At 34.6% G+C, this 16,647-nt stretch overlaps 2 protein-coding genes across 4 annotated transcripts; one reads left to right on the forward strand and one right to left on the reverse strand.

Annotated features, from left to right (window-relative positions):
* Positions 1-411: 411 nt before the first annotated feature.
* atg101 (autophagy related 101) lies at positions 412-3,667 on the reverse strand. Of its 2 annotated transcripts, NM_001423721.2 has the most exon segments (3): positions 412-1,015; positions 3,149-3,421; positions 3,627-3,667. In NM_001423721.2, coding segments are annotated over 2 exon segments (657 nt in total). In that variant the 5' UTR covers positions 3,401-3,421; positions 3,627-3,667; the 3' UTR covers positions 412-610.
* A 2,784-nt stretch (positions 3,668-6,451) lies between these two features.
* rad51c (RAD51 paralog C) lies at positions 6,452-14,924 on the forward strand. Of its 2 annotated transcripts, XM_087269358.1 has the most exons (10): positions 6,452-6,542; positions 6,806-6,931; positions 7,129-7,372; positions 7,786-7,943; positions 8,073-8,206; positions 8,281-8,412; positions 12,452-12,518; positions 12,588-12,648; positions 13,187-13,247; positions 14,623-14,924. In XM_087269358.1, the coding sequence occupies exons 2-10, from the start codon at positions 6,814-6,816 to the stop codon at positions 14,734-14,736; spliced, it is 1,089 nt and encodes a 362-aa protein (XP_087125484.1). In that variant the 5' UTR covers positions 6,452-6,542; positions 6,806-6,813; the 3' UTR covers positions 14,737-14,924.
* Positions 14,925-16,647: the final 1,723 nt, after the last annotated feature.

Here is a 16,647-nt window from a genome sequence, read left to right on the forward strand (position 1 = left end):
TGCCAGAAATGGCAAAAAATGTCTAAAAGTTTTGGAAAAGACCTGGAAAAATCCTGGAATTTCAGTAGTAAAATCATGTGTATGAACTCTGTACAAGGATGAAAATATCCAGGATCTGTCAAATCATCTTAGATCATTTAAGTGAGTTATGAAGAACGGACCCCTGGTTTCCCTTTGTGGAATGACAATAGATACCGCCCACTGCAGGTGTGGAAAAACACATCTTCTCACAAACGCACAGAACCTACGCTCACATTTCAGGACTGTCATCAGTTTGGTGTGTTTACATCAAGCTTTTCAGTCCAGAGAGTACCGTTTTTTGTGACCGCTAGTTCTTTAATGTCGGCTTGGTGTGTCCTGCGCTCAAAGTTAAGTTTATAAGGATAACAAAACTTATGACAAACGACGATATAATTTTGAGAACATAATTAAACTTTATTATAAAAACAACAACAAAAGTATCCGACTAAATAATAAGCATATTTCAATTAGCTGATGCAGAGATGACATTATCATACAGAAAAGTCAAGTGAATGTATTCGAGATCCCACTGAGGAGCAATGCAATGTGACTTTGTTATATTACAAGATGATAATCAGGAGGAGTTTATTCACAAGGCCAGCGTGTCTTTAATCAGCCTCCTCATGGTGGTGCTCACTGATGTGCCCAGCGAATCCGTGATCTGGTACGTGATCTTGTACAGGTACGGCTGGACATCTTTCAGACTGGTATCGAACACGTTGTCTACCTCAGACTGTGTGGGCATTTTGGGGAGATACTCGTGCCGGTTTATCACCTCCACGATGTTAATGACTTTCTCCCCGAGCTTCTCTCCAACTTTCTCCCTGCAGATCTGACGCTCCTGTTCATTTGCCAAATTGACCACGTTTACCTTGATGCTCCAGACTTCCCATGGGATGCACTCGTCTGAAAAGGGCCAGCGTGACTTCTTCTTCTGGTAGAACTCCAGTGAGATCTGACCCATGCCGTCGCTGCCCGAATTGCCAAGCGCATCCTGGGAAGAACAACATGGGTGTGGTTATAAAATGAGTACATTTACTATGATAAGAATTGTGGAAATGTATTGAACCTTTTGGAATATGTTTTGTTATATACTTTCTATTTATTTTTCTATATATTTTATAGCTTTTATTCATGTGTACATGTAAATTTTTGTCAGTAGATATAATTCATATTAGAGAAAATTACTGGCAAAAACAACTAAGTACACAAATATGTACAAATTTTCACTTTTTAAATGATTGATTTTGTGTTAGTATAGTTTATTAGTTTTAGCTCATTTATTTGTTGCTTGGGAAAAAATGATCTCATCCAAATAAATTGCATCCAAAATAAAAGTTTGTTTTGACATAATATATGTGTTGTGTACTGTGTATATTATATATATATATATATATGTATATTATATATATATATATATATATATATATATATATATATATACACACACACACACACACACATATTTATATTTACATATATATTTAAATATATATGTAACAAATTTGTGTTGTATATAATAAATATATAATGCACAAAATTAAAACAAACTTTTATTTTGGATGTGATTAGCCGTGATTAATTTTTGCTCAGCACTAATTTTATTACAAATTAATCTAAAAATGGATTTCCTGAGCAAAGTTTTGAATTTCTCAAAACGTTCTGTACATAATGTATTTATAAAAAAAAAAACTAAATTACAGATGACTATTTTTATATTTTACTTTGTGTATTTATTGTTATAATTGTAATAATTTTGTTGTCGTTTTAATGTTTTGTCTGTACATTGTATTATAAAGTATTAATAGATTTCAGTTCTAATCATTAACAGCTTATATTGTTACATTTTAAAATTAAATTGGACAAAATTATAATTAATAAAATTTCTTTGTCAACTGGCTAAAATAAAACGTAATTTAAATGATATAACTTTTGTAAATAAAAATATTCATTTTCATCTGACAACACTGGAAAAAATAAGTAAAGTTGTTTACATATTTTCCTTTAATTTAGTTAAAGTAGCAATAAAAGTTTATATTTTGTGTAGTTTATTAATTTTTGCCTGACAATCATTTTAATACAAGTTAATCTAAATATGATATTCACTTTGCAAAGTTCTGAAGCAAATTTTTATTTATTTAAATTAAATTATCCATCACTTCATTATTATATTTTATTTATAGTTATAATTTTAGTCATTTTTTAATGTTTTTATGTCTATACATTAATAGTTTTTAGTTCTAATCGTTACCAGCTTTTGTTATTTTTTAACCCAAAGTTGGACTAAATGAAAATACGCAACATTTCCTTGGCAACTGGCTGAAATAAAACATCATTTAAATGATATAACAGTTTTGTAGATAAAAATTATATTAATTAAAATAATATTATATTTTATTATATATATTTTCATTTGCCAACACTGTGGAATAAAATAACTCAAGTTGCTTATGTAATTTATTTTAGTTAAAGTAGCAATAAAAGTTTTTATTTGTACAGTTATAGGTGCTGTATGTCTAAATGGTGTTAACACGGTGCAATATTTAAATAAGTAACACATACAGTTGAAGTCAGAATTATTAGCCAACCGGTATATTTCTTCCATCAATTTCTGTTTGACGGAGCCTCTATTTTTACACATTTCTAAACATAATAGTTTTAATAACTAATTTCAAATAAATTCAAAATGTATTTTATCATCATTGCCATGATAACAGTAAATAATATTTTTATAGATATTTTTCAAAACATTAGTATTCAGCCTAAAGTGACATTTAAAAGTTTAATTAGGTTAACTAGGCAGGTTAGGATAAATAGGCAAGTTATTGTATAATGATGGTTTGTTCTGTAGACAATCAAAAATATATACAGCTTAAGGGGGCTAATAATATTAACCTTTAAATGGATTAAAATAATAAAACCTGCTTTTATTCTATCTGAAATAAAACAAATAAAAATGTATCTAGTAAAAATAATATTATAGGAAATACTGAGAGAAATTCCTTGCTCTGTTAACCATCATTTGGGAAATTTTGAAAAAGTAAATAAAAATATATAGCAAACTATAAACTAAGATCGCATTACAACAGTACCAGACATCCCCGAAGTAATGTGATAAATTTATTACCTTAAACTCGGCCACCGCTTTCCTGATGACCCTGTCCAGCTCGTCTGAAGACACTCGCACGAAAGTGAAGTCTATGAAGTCGCAGTCCACGTCCTGAGTGCCCACAGTGCCAATGGAGTAGGTGCCCTCCTTTTTGTAGTGAAATTTGCCCGTGCTGCGGTGCAGGAGGATCGTGTGCAGGAGGCCCAGCATGGCTTCATCCACCTGCCGACCTTCCACAGACACCTCCAGCACCTCTGACCGACAATTCATGACAACAATACGCTTCAACAGCTGTGAAAACAAAAGGCCTTTCTGCTGATCTGAGCTCAGCTGTATCAAACACACACTCAGCTTGTCAACACCGCTTCTAAACAGCGACAACAGACTAACTTGCAGGAGGAATATGAGGTCAACATAAAAATACGGATTAAATAATGTTATGGTGAAAATTAAATGTCATTTAAGCCACTAGAGAGCGTTTATATAACATGTCTACCTGATTTGTGAAATGTCGATGCGCATTGTTTTTCTTCTGATGGAGGACTTTTGTTTTGTAAATACACGTCAGATTTGTACAGGGTGAGATATGGGACATTTAAGATTTGACATGGCGTTTTATAATTACAATGGTGGTTTTCGGACCACCAAATTAGACAATTTACAAATTGGTGATGTGTTCGCTTTGTTCTTGTCGGAAATTGATTTCTGTTCTTAATTTACGATGATATATAAAGTAAATATTAAAAGACAAATGTAAATTTTACAAACAAACAGAATCGAATCAAATAAGGCAAACATATAGCATATAACATATAGCCAACTTTAAAAAAAGTGCATACATTTTTTTTTAAATGTCTGATGGTAAATCATACTAAACGTTTACTATTTTAGGTCCGTTAGGATTACCTACAATTTTTTTTGGATAATTTTTTATTAATTTCTAGACAGTCAAAAGTTTACTTACATTAACTTTTTTATTTTTTAAGCTTTGCTTTTAAACTGTATACAAATGTTTTGGGTGTCCTTCCACAAGCTTCTGACAATAGTTTGAAGACATTTTGGCCCATTCCTCCTGACAGAATTGGTGTAACTGAGTCAGATTTGTTGGCTGTCTTGCTCGCACAAGCTTTTTCAACTCTGCCCACAAATTCTCTAAAGGATTGAGATCAGGGCTTTGTGATGGCCACTCCAAAACATACACTCTGTTGTCTTTAAAGTACATTTTAACTAATTTGGCAGTATGCTTAGGGTCATGATCTGTTTGGAAGAACCATTTGTGGCCAAGTTTTAATTTCCTGGCTGATGTCTTGATGTTGCCTCAGTATTTCTACATGTTCTTTCTTCATGATGCCATCTACGCTGTGAGATGCTGTGAAGTCTCTCTCATCATTCTGCTGATAAACATAACAAAAACAAATTTGATAATCCTAACTTACCTAAAAGTGAAAAAGTTTGCTCACATTAACATCTGACTTTTTTTTTTTAAATGGTTATATGCCTTTTTATAGTGTATGTAAACTTCTGGCTTCAAATGTATATATACTGTATGTATATGTATATATATATATATATATATATATATATATATATATATATATATATATATATATATATATAGATAGATAGATAGATAGATAGATAGATAGATAGATAGATAGATAGATAGATAGATAGATAGATACATAGATACATAGATACATACATACGTACATACGTACATACATACATACATACACACAAATTATTTATACATTTAAATATGTAACACATTGTTTTAGTTAGTTTTGTTTTTGGGTGTGTATTACATATACATAACAATCATTTATAATACATACATATGTCAGAATCTATTACTTTGCATATGATAAATCGTGATTATTTTTTGCCCATGCAGCATTAATTTTGATACAAGTTAATCTAAATATAATATTTTCTCTGCAAAGTTCTTGAACTTTAAAGAAAAAACTAAATATTGATGACTTTATTTTTATATTTTACTTTGTGTATTTAAAGTTATGGGCACATTTGGTGTCATTTTTACATTTTTCTAATGGCTATACATTGTATTATATAGTATTAGTTTTTTAGTTCTAATCATTAACAGCTTTTGTTATTTTTGAAAATTATGTTAACTAAATGGAAATAAGGGCGAAGCAGTGGCGCAGTAGGTAGTGGTGTCACCTCACAGCAAGAAGGTCGCTGGGTCGAGCCTCGGCTCAGTTGGCGTTTCTGTGTGGAGTTTGCATGTTCTCCCTGCGTTCGCGTGGGTTTCCTCCGGGTGCTCTAGTTTCCCCCACAGTCCAAAGACATGCGGTACAGGTGAATTGGGTAGGCTAAATTGTCCGCAGTGTATGAGTGTGTGTGTGGATGTTTCCCAGAAATGGGTTGCGACTGGAAGGGCATCCGCTGTGTAAAAACTTGCTGGATAAGTTGGCGCTTCATTCCGCTGTGGCGACCCCAGATTAATAAAGGGACTACTAAGCTGAAAAGAAAATGAATGAATGAATAAATGGAAATATGCAACATTTTCTTGGAAACTGGCTAAAATTAATTTATACTAGATTTTATATAATAAAAAGACAGTTCACCTTTTGTCATCATTTACTAACCCTTTATTTGTTCGAACATTTAAGAGTTTTTTTCTTCTGTTAAACACAATTGTTATTTCTTACTGTTATATTGTTAATTCTTTTAAAGAAGATAACTACAAAAATGTTGAAAACCTGAAACCATTCATTTTTCATAATATTTGACCTATATTGGAAGTCAGTGGTTGCAGGTTTTTAGCTTACTTCAAAATGTTTTCTTTTGTGTCAAACAAAATAAATGTATGAAAATTTAGTACCATTTGAGGGTGAGTTAATGTTCTTTTTTGTGAACTAAACCTCTAAATATGTACGTTTACATTTTTACATTTAGTCATTTAGCAGACGCTTTTATCCAAAGCGAATATGTTTAAAATATGTTTTATAAGTTATGTTGTATAAGTTATAAGTATGAGTTATGTTAAAACATAAAATATGTTTTATAAGTTAATAATACGCTATACACAAAAAAGTTATAACATGTCAGCATTATATTTAATAAATGTATAGTAAAATATTGCTTCAACATTTGTAGAATAAATCATGTTTGTGGACAGTGGTTTGTGGTTTTATCCTGTAAATTATCACTGTCAGTAGTATAATTGTAGCAAGTAAATAAAAAAGGCTTTTCCATGTGCACAGTGAACTTTGCATAGATTTGTCACATTATTATTAGAACCAACAGTAGCCCTCGTACACTAAACTATAAATGGCGTCTTACTGAGACTTTTATTTTGAAGAGCGTTTACCCTAACAAGAGTCGTCGTGTCTTGTTTTGGAGGGATGATCAAAAAGAAGACAAATATATGAGGAAATATCCGTTTAAAGTAAATGATTTATGCTTGTTTTTATTTCACATAAATATTCCACGGTATAGCAATTCATTAAAGATTAACGTATATTGTACGCGTTTGAAAGTAAAAACTTGTATTTACGTTAACGTTACCTTGCTGACAGAAGCTTTGAAAGAATTCATCCAAAGGCGGCTAAAACTTTTAGTATGGCTAAAATTGTCTCTCATCAGTACTAACCGACAGTCTACGGTCTTAATCGGCATTTGAGGCTGTTTTTTTGTCTTTATGGACACTAGTTTTGGAAATGCACAGGACTGTACCGAGTCTCCCTCTGGCGCCGTCGGTGAAGGTGAAGCTCATCAATGCGGGTTTCCAAGCGGCTTCAGACCTGACAGACATGAGGCCTCTTCAGCTCTGCAAAGGCAACTTATTTATATTTACAGCAGTAAAACATTGAGGAAAACTTTGAATATTTGCTCTGAAATCGCATGTATGACTTCAAAACAACATTCGCACTAATTGACTTTGAACACGTTGTACTTTGACAGTCATTGGCTGGTAATATGATTTCTCCATTTCGAATTTGCAAATAATACTTTTCTGAAACTTTGTTTTGCAGAGGCAGGTATTTCTCAAGAGGAGGCAGTGGAGCTGCTGCAGATGTTGAGAGATGATGCTCAGCCTCACCAGCAGAGGGCAGCAGCAGACGGCGTAACGGCACTGGATCTCCTGCACCAGGAGCAAACTCTGGGCAGCATAGTGACCTTCTGCTCTGGTCTAGATGATGCTATTGGCGGAGGCGTGCCTGTGGGAAAGACCACCGAGATCTGTGGGGCCCCTGGGGTCGGAAAGACTCAGCTTTGGTATGAAAAGAAATGGATTATGAGTTGTGTTGGTGCATTTTATAGGGATAGTTCACTCAAAACTGAAAATTTAGTCATCCTTTACTTGTTTCAAGGTGAATCTCACTCTAAAGTGCTTTCAAACCTGTGATTTATTTTATTTAATTTTGTTGACCAAAAATATATATTTTGAAGAAAGCTAAAAACCTGTAGCCACAGCCTGACATTCATGGAAGAAAAAAAACTAAAACTATGAATTGTCTACAGGTTTTTAGCTTTCTTCAAAATTTATATTTTTTGGTCAACAGAATAAAGAAACTCTAAGAAACTTTAGGTTAAGTAAACTGAGTAAATTGTCCTTGAAACTCAATTTGACCTTGAAAACATGTAGCTTACTGTAGTTTCATGTGCTGTTGTATTCCCGCATTGTAAAGCATGCAGCTAGCTGTGGATGTGCAGATTCCTGTGTGTTTTGGAGGTCTGGGAGGAAAGGCGCTGTATATCGACACAGAAGGCAGTTTTTTGGTGCAGCGGGTTGCTGATATGGCAGAGGCAGCCGTTCAACACTGCACCCTCCTAGCAGAGGATACAGGTCTGATTTGAGGAGGGAACAATGCTGATAAGTCACAATACTGATGAGCGTCACCTTCCCGTTTCATTAGAATTATGACGCAAATATATACAAATGTGCCTAATAATCTGTCTTTGACTCTCCTTTTAGAACAGAAAGGAGCTCTGGAGGAACTTAATGTGGAGAAGATCCTCTCTAACCTCTTCTTGGTGCGTTGCCATGACTATGTAGAGCTGTTAGCGGAGGTTTACCTCCTACCTGACTTCCTGTCTGAGCATCCTGAGGTAACAAATCTCTGTCAGCACAGGGACATCACTGCTGTTTACATGCTTATAGCTGATATCTTATCCAATCACAGGTGCGATTAGTAGTGATTGACAGCATCGCCTTCCCATTCCGGCATGACTTTGAGGATCTTTCTCAGAGGACCCGCCTCCTGAATGGCCTTGCCCAGCAGCTCATCCAACTAGCTACACAACACAGAGTGGCGGTACTATTTGTAACAAGATTAATTTATCATTAATTCATTTTCCTTCGACTTAGTCTCTATTTCAGTGGAACGAACTGCTAACTATTCCAGTATATGTTTTATGCAGTGGATGCCCTTTCAGCCACAATCCAGTATTGGGAAACACCCATACACACTAATTCACACACACACTCATACGCTATGGACAATTAAGTTCGGTCCTGGAGGGCCGGTGTCCTACAGATTTTAGCTCCAGCTTGCCTCAACACACTTGCAAGGATGTTTTAGAAAGCCTAGTAAGAGCTTGATTAGCTAGGCCAGGTGTGTCTGATTGGGGTTGGAACTAAACTTTGCAGGACACCGGCCCTCCAGGACCGAGTTTGGACATGCCTGACCTACATGAACACGGTCGGGAACCAGCAACCTTCTTGCTGTGAGGCGACAGTGCTAACCACTGAGCCACCATGCTGCCTTCAAAGTAATTTATCACAAAGTAATTTATATTAATATTATAAATGTATTTTACATATATATACACTTTTACTATTTACTTACATTTTTTACTGTAAGTTTAGATATTTTTTATTAATATTAATACATTTAAATAATTAGATAATATATAAGTAATGTAATTTGTTTATATTAATAGTTAATACTAATTTATATAAATAAAAATAAAAAATTATATCAATTATAAATATAAATAATTAAATAATATTAAATTAATAATAAATATTTTATTATAATATAGGTATATTCATATTTATTTTCTAATAAATAATAATAATATAATCGTAAAATTAAAAGTAAAATTGTAAAATCATTGATAAATGCCCCCGGCCTGAATTTTACAAGTGGCTATTTTAGTAAATCACAATCATTATTTTTTTAATCCATGTATTTCCAAAAAGATAGGAACTGATTATATTGTCACTAAAAACCATGTCCTCTGGCGTGACGTGATATATGCTTATTTTAAATAGGGCAATCCCACTAAAAAATATAATTAGTTGAATGACCCCTATTCAAGATCTTGTAACTGAAACCCATGACATGCACCTGTTTAGTTTTAGCCTTGGTATTTTTCACATTTTTGTTGTTCTTTTGGTGTGACACTCCTATTTATTGAAAATGTCCAACAAGTACGACATGTCATGGAGAACAAAAATATATTATTCATTACAAAATAAATAGCACCACATGAAGTGTCCAACAATAGACCCTTTTCACAATGACGTCACTTCACTTCCCCCTATCGACAACGCAGTGTATTTTTAGTTCTGGTTTACCTTCGAATGAATGGGAGACTTCTCTGGAAAATTTACAACTGAAAATATTAACAATGCACGTTGTGATTTAAGACTATTACAGTTATGAGTATGTGTCCAAATGTTTCTCTTTCAATACTGAGCTGCTTTCTGAGTTTTAATATGATTGTTTAAGTTATTAAGAATAGAAATAAGTTATTGTTTATCAAAAAAAGTTCTATGTTTGCAAACTTCTCACTTAATATTTCAATTTTTTTCCTCTATAATGGATTTATTTTTACCTTGATGCTGCTTGTTATTTAAATGTTCCAGCATGAGTAAAGTTCTTTATTAGATTTTCTCATATTATTTGGTAAATATTTAATCTAGAAATATTTCATCATTTCTCATTTACTGATACATAAATGTTTTTTTTTTTCAGTTTGAATGAATGAATTAAACCTTTAGATCGTGTCCTGCCACCACCTACTGGGTGATTTTAATTTAATATCTGTATACTTTTTATCCTAATTAATAAGTTACAAATAATTTATCAAAACTGCATTTTAATCTTATAGTTCAAATACAGCCGTAGTGACAATCTAATCATATCTGTAGTAAATATACAGCTGACTTGGTTAATTCTCTATGGGAAGTAAAGATAAACTGCGTGGAGTGAAACAGGGCTCTGCATGACATTATGTGAAAAGGGACTATGACAGTGGTATCCAAACTTGGTCCTGGAGGGCCAGTGTCCTGGAGAGTTTAGCTCCAACCCTAATCAAACAAACCTGAACCAGCTAATTAAGGTCTTATGCACTTTTCTCCCTATAGACTTTTATTCCTACGCACGCTATCGTGTCAGACCGGAAACGCAACCTCGTGCGACAAGTTTCTCAGTTTGCCGCGTTGCAATGTTCAAGCTTTGTTCAAGAACTCTGACCTGTGAAATCACATCACTTGACTGCGTGAGATCAATCGAGGATAAAAACATGACCTCTCTGAACAGAAATTTAAAACATGGACCAATCGCTATTGTTTAATCCCGTCACTTTTCACAGCGCCGTACTACTGAATTTCACCAGCTCAAATTCTAGTGTGACTGCAGCTTTACTAGATATACTAGAAACATCCTGGCAGGTGTGTTGAAGCAAATTAGAGCTAAACTCAGCTGGACACCGGCCCTCCAGGACATTATTAAAAGTTAATTTTTGCCATGTCACACACAAACAGGATGTGTTTCATTCAAGTTCATTTATTTATAAAGCACATTTAAAAACTGACCAAAGTGCTGTACTTAAGATATTTAGTAAAAAATATAGCGAAAATTATAAAAACATAGAAATCAAACCAAGAAAAAAACAGTTATATAATTAGAAAAAAAACAATCGACAAAACTATTATTAAGATATTAATAGGCCAGACTGAAAAGGTACGTTTTTAAAAGTAATTTAAATGTAGATAGTGATGGTGCCATTCTAATCTCATGGGGCAGATTGTTCCACAAGCGCAGTACAGCCACAGAAAAGGATCTGTCCCAGTTGCATTTTAGTCTGGACTGGGGAACTAAAAGACGATTTAGTTTGTTTTATTCATGTTACGGTTCAGTGAAAAAGTACCAAAGAATTGATATAGTTAAACCCTTATATCAAGGGTGTCTAAACTCGGTCCTGGACCCCCCGTGTCCATGGGCTTCATGCAAGAAGACTTGCGATGATTTCATACTAAACATTGCGAACGCACAAAGTTGTAAATGTGCGTATGCAGTAAAAAATTCAGATATATGAAACACAACTTACGCGGAATCCCACGCATATTCTTTTTGTACATCTGACTTGACGTGAAACATATGCTCAAGCGCAAATCCCCTCCCTGCCTCCTCCCCCTTATGAATATGGTAATGACTCCACTTTAGCAAAACAAAACGAAAAAGTAATGGCAAAAGTAAGCAAAAAGTGAAACTTTAAACGAAATGTGAATTGGAAGTGCTCCTTTCGGAGGTAGACCGGAGAAAAACGGTGTTATTAGCAAGTTTTTCCTCTAGAATTACTAACAAAAGAAAAAAAAATAGAGTGGGAGAGTTTAGCTGACGCAGTTAACGCAGTGGGTTCTGAACATTGCACTGTGAGTGAATGAAAAAAGAAATGCTCCGATGTAAAAGGGTAAAATTTTGTAGTGTCTATTTAGGCTAAGTGCAAATAGCACACCTTGTTGGAATGAGCTAGTGGAGTGATTCCCACCCATCACCGTTTGATTGACAGAAACAACATAACTTAAGAGAGCAGCAAAGAGCAGCGAAAGTGACGTAGTGTGCAATTTAACATAATTGCCTCTAGGAGCCGCCAATGGAAAAAAAAACAAACACACACAAGAAATACACATACGGCAGAGATGAAGTTGGCGTGAACCAACACACATTGTGTTCATTTCATCGTTAGTTAATCCAAACGTGAGCGTGAAATCTGGGGTACGCAAAGTTTTTGTGCGAACGCAGCGTTGAGTGCCCCTGGAGTGTTTATCTCCAACCCTAAACAAACACACCTGAACCAGCTAATTAAGGTCTTACTATATATACTAGAAACGTCCTGGCAGGTGTTGAAGCAAGTTAGAGCTAAACTCTGCAGGACACCAGCCATCCAGGACCAAGTTTGGACACCCCTGCCTTATATTTCCTCAAACATCAGACTTCAAACTACATAAATATAAAAACAATTCTTCAAAGTGACGCTTTACAAAACAAAAGGCTATTTTATTTGTCAGCTACCCATATGTATATGTCAAAATAATCCTATTGGGTTGCCATGTATTCCTAGGTTGTTTTGACCAATCAGATGACCACACGAGTTTCAAATGGCCAGTCAAAACTGGTTCCTGCATTAGGTAAGACATATCCATAATGACTATATTCATGCATTCCTTTGCTTTTAACAATTAAAATGCACACTTTAGGGGAGAGTTGGGGTCACGCTGCGACGCAGAGGCTCATCCTGCACTGGGAGGGACAGAGAAGGTAAACACAGACACTTTTCATTTGCTAATTGTGTGGGAAGGTGTTTATTGTGGCTTTTTTTCTTCTTCTTCTTCTGGATTTAGCTCTTAAGTCCAGTCAACCTGACACAGCAAAATGTTGCATTAGAAAATAGCAGCCAGCATCTGTGGTGTTCTCAGCCAAATGTGTCTTCAGCAGAGAGCGAGCGAGAGTATGTTGCATAAACTCTTTACCCTTCACCTCCGTGGGTGATGGAATGAATCACTCTGAACAAGTAGCTTGCTTTGCCTTTTGTAGCCAGACCTTATTCATAATGCATCCTGCATACCTGCCAGTCTATCACTCTGTAGCAGCAGAGGCACAGAGAGCTTCTCCATAGCGCTTTCACATCTCTCGCAATACAGCTGAAGGTCTTCCCGCTGGCTGTACAGTTCAGACTCTACATTTTTGCATTGCTTCAGATTCTTTTGCCATTTAAATCTTTGCAGACGAGGTCAGACATGAAGTATGAAATAACCAGTTACTCTATGGTTTTCTCATCTCTCCGTCTGGTGCTTAGGCTCGCCTCCTTGTACAAGTCCCCAAGTCAAATGGAGGCCACAGTTCAATATCAGATTACAGTAAGTTAAATAAAACGACCACTGCTTTATCCACTGCATGTGTGAAACATCTAGTTTTGATGCTCATTCTTCAGTCCCAAAATGGATCAAATCATTCAAAATTGATGCATGAATAAAAATAAACTATCATATGGTTTTAAATATGTGAAACTATATACTATGAACACATTTATTAATCGCAAGCTTTGTCATTTCTTACTAAAAGTCTCAGCCTTCAAATTTGTGTGTATATATACAGTACAGTGCTCAGCATAATTGAGTACACCCAATTTAGTAAATAATATTATCCATTTCTCAGTGAATAATGGCAGTGTATTTTGGTGCATTTAAACAAAACAGATTTATTACACAGATATATCTATTAATATAATATTTTAGTCACCAAACATATTTAGAAATTGAAAGATAATACAATTAAATAAGAGCAAAATATTGCCAAAAAAATACAACCTACCAAATTTCAACAACATTTTTACATTTTTTGCTTCTCTTGATTTTGCCTATTTTTTTTAAACTTGTATTAAATATTTTTCTATAACATAAATTTGTGTGTGGTAGTTTTTGGCCCGTTATCGTAAGTTATTTTGTTCGATAAGCTCCAGATTTGGCTGATCTAATGTATATGCACAAATATAATATTGTATAGCTTCCTATTAAAAATATCAATTTAAAAGAGGTTTTGTGAGGGGTGTACTTGTATAGCAATGAAAAAATATTGCTTAAGGGGGCTAATAATGACCTTAAATGGTTTTTAAAAAATTAAAAACTGCTTTTATACTAGATGAAATAAAACTTTTTCCTCAGAACAAAAATTTTTACAGGAAATACTGTGAAAAAATCTTTGCTCTGTTAAAAATCTTTTGGGAAATATTTGTAAAGGAAATAATAATTTTGACTGTATATAATGTTTTTTAAAAAGTTTATTCTGTTAATGTTGGTGTCCATGTAAACGGACTCAATGTTTCTTCACATAATGATGCTAGGATATTTGAAGTATTATGTGACACTGAAAACTAATTTAGCCTAATCCAGCTTAAACCACAATAATAAATTACATTTTAAACAACATTTAGTAGAAAAAGTTATTTAAATTTGTAAATATAATAATTCACAATTTAATAGTTTTTAATGTATTTTTATAGAATAAATGCAGGCTTGGTGAGCAGAACTGCATTCTTATAAAACATTTTTTAAAATCCTACTGATACCAACTGTTTGACTGGTTTTGTGTGTGTGTGTGTGTGTATATATATATATATATATATATATATATATATATATATATATATATATATATATATATATATATATATATATATATATACATATACATATACATCTCTGTATATATGTCTGTATATGTGATCTCCTACAGGTCCAGGGTTTCAGGGATTCCCCAGATGAACCCAGACCTACTTTTGATCCGTCTGAAGTCTCCTCTCCTTCAGCAAACCACAGCAAACGCCCTCGTTTGGAGGATCTGTCTTGAGGGTCTATAGCCGACCATTACTTCAAAGCTCTGGAAAGCCACTTCGACTTCAAAACTCGAAATATGCTAAAGGAAAAAAAGGAAAAAGAAGAGTATAAATGTACAGATATGAATATATTATGTAAAATATAATTAAGAACAGTTCGTTCCTGGTTTTTTAATAGAATAAAATATAGTATATTGATTTATTTTGCCTTTAGTTTGTGCTATTTAAATCAGTCATGCTTTAAAACTCAAAGTATGCTAAATTAAAAAAAAAAAGAAATTGAGAGTATGAATGTACAGATATTTATATATTATGTAAAATAATTAAGAAGAGTTAGTTCTGGAATTTTTATAGAACAAAATAATATAGTGTATTGCTTAAAGACGCCCCTCATATGGAGAATGAAGTCACATGCACTGCTCAGGTGTGAGTTTTTTTTTTTTTACAGAGTTAAACAGTGTTAAAATCTTGACGGTTCTGTGGGTCTCGTCTAGCAAATCTGAACTTTAGTTTGTGCTTTCTATTTGATTTAAGTCACGTGATTAGCTGGGTCATTTTTACAGCTTGATTTTCTTTCTCTGAAAGCATTTGAGTTTCCTTGGTTGTGTAAGAGGGTCATTGTGTTACTGAAATGACCGCTCTGGTATGTAGATTTTGGACTGAAGCAGCTAATGTTCATTTACAATGAGGAAGGGCAGAGGGCTTGCTGAGGAGCTACTGAGAGATTTCAGTTGCTGTCTGGGCTTTCACTGCCTTTCTACACCTCCCTTCACGTGTACAATACTTTGTCCTTGCGTCATTTCATTTTATTACACAACTTCATTTGTGAACTAATTAGATTGTCTTCTGTTACCAACATCAGGTGAGAATTTCAAGTCAACAGCACCTTTAGAAAAATGTTCTTGATTGATGTGTTCAATACTTATTTCCCCCACTGTATATCAGTCGTAAAGTGTAATGCTTCAATCGGAAACGACAAAACTGCAAATCAGTTCCAAAATAGCTACAACTTTCCAATGTAAATTCAATAAATGAGCAATATCACAAGAGTAGTAGTGCGATATGGCTGTATATCGGCTCTGCTTGAACGCGTGCGTTGGCCTGAAGCCGCAGGCCGTGTGCCTTATTGTCCTACCAGTGATGATATTATGCCATACCGCACTGCTACGAGTGTAATATTGCATTTCTTGGGTCCAAATAAACCGAAAATTGGCGCTTTTAACTTCTCCCTCAACCTCCTGCTGGCCTGCAGGTACACACACAAGTGAATGCAGCTCTCATTGGCTGTAGGCGATCGCTGATGTTATTTTCAATCAAAACTCATTTCACACAGCATGATTTGAATTGCTGAAAGTTCCTGATATTCAGCACGCCAAGTATCTTACAGGCATCGGCGACTCATCGACGGTTCTCTCAGATTGCGTCATTGATAGTTCAAACGGTGTGATTGTCACTCACGTGCATGAGCACAGATTTGCCTGTGATTTCAGGCATTTGTCTGCAATTTCTCAAAACCTGTCAGCGAGTCAAAATCGGGGCTTAAAAATCATGCAGTCTGAACTCTGCATAAGGACTTATTATGTGGTCTCTGCCGCCATCTCGTGGCGGAACGTTAACCATCTTTGCTCTGCTCAGTACGGCAGGCTGATGGCCACTAATGCCTAGTTCAGACTGCGTGAATTTAGCCCCGATTTTGGCTCGCAGACAGGTTTTGAGAAATCGCCGACAAATGCCTGAAATCACAGGCAAATCGGTGCTCGTGCACGCAAGTGACAATCACACAGTATGAACTATCAAAGACGCGATCTGAGAGAATCGCCGATGCCTGCGAGATATTTGGCATGCTAAATATCTGGAGCTGTTGGCGATTCAAATCATGCCGTGTGAATTGAGTTTTGACTGAAAATAACATCAGCGATCGCCAA

This window comes from Danio rerio, chromosome 10 (assembly GCF_052040795.2).
Source record: "Danio rerio strain M-AB ecotype USA chromosome 10, GRCz13ab, whole genome shotgun sequence".
NCBI lineage: Eukaryota > Metazoa > Chordata > Actinopteri > Cypriniformes > Danionidae > Danio > Danio rerio.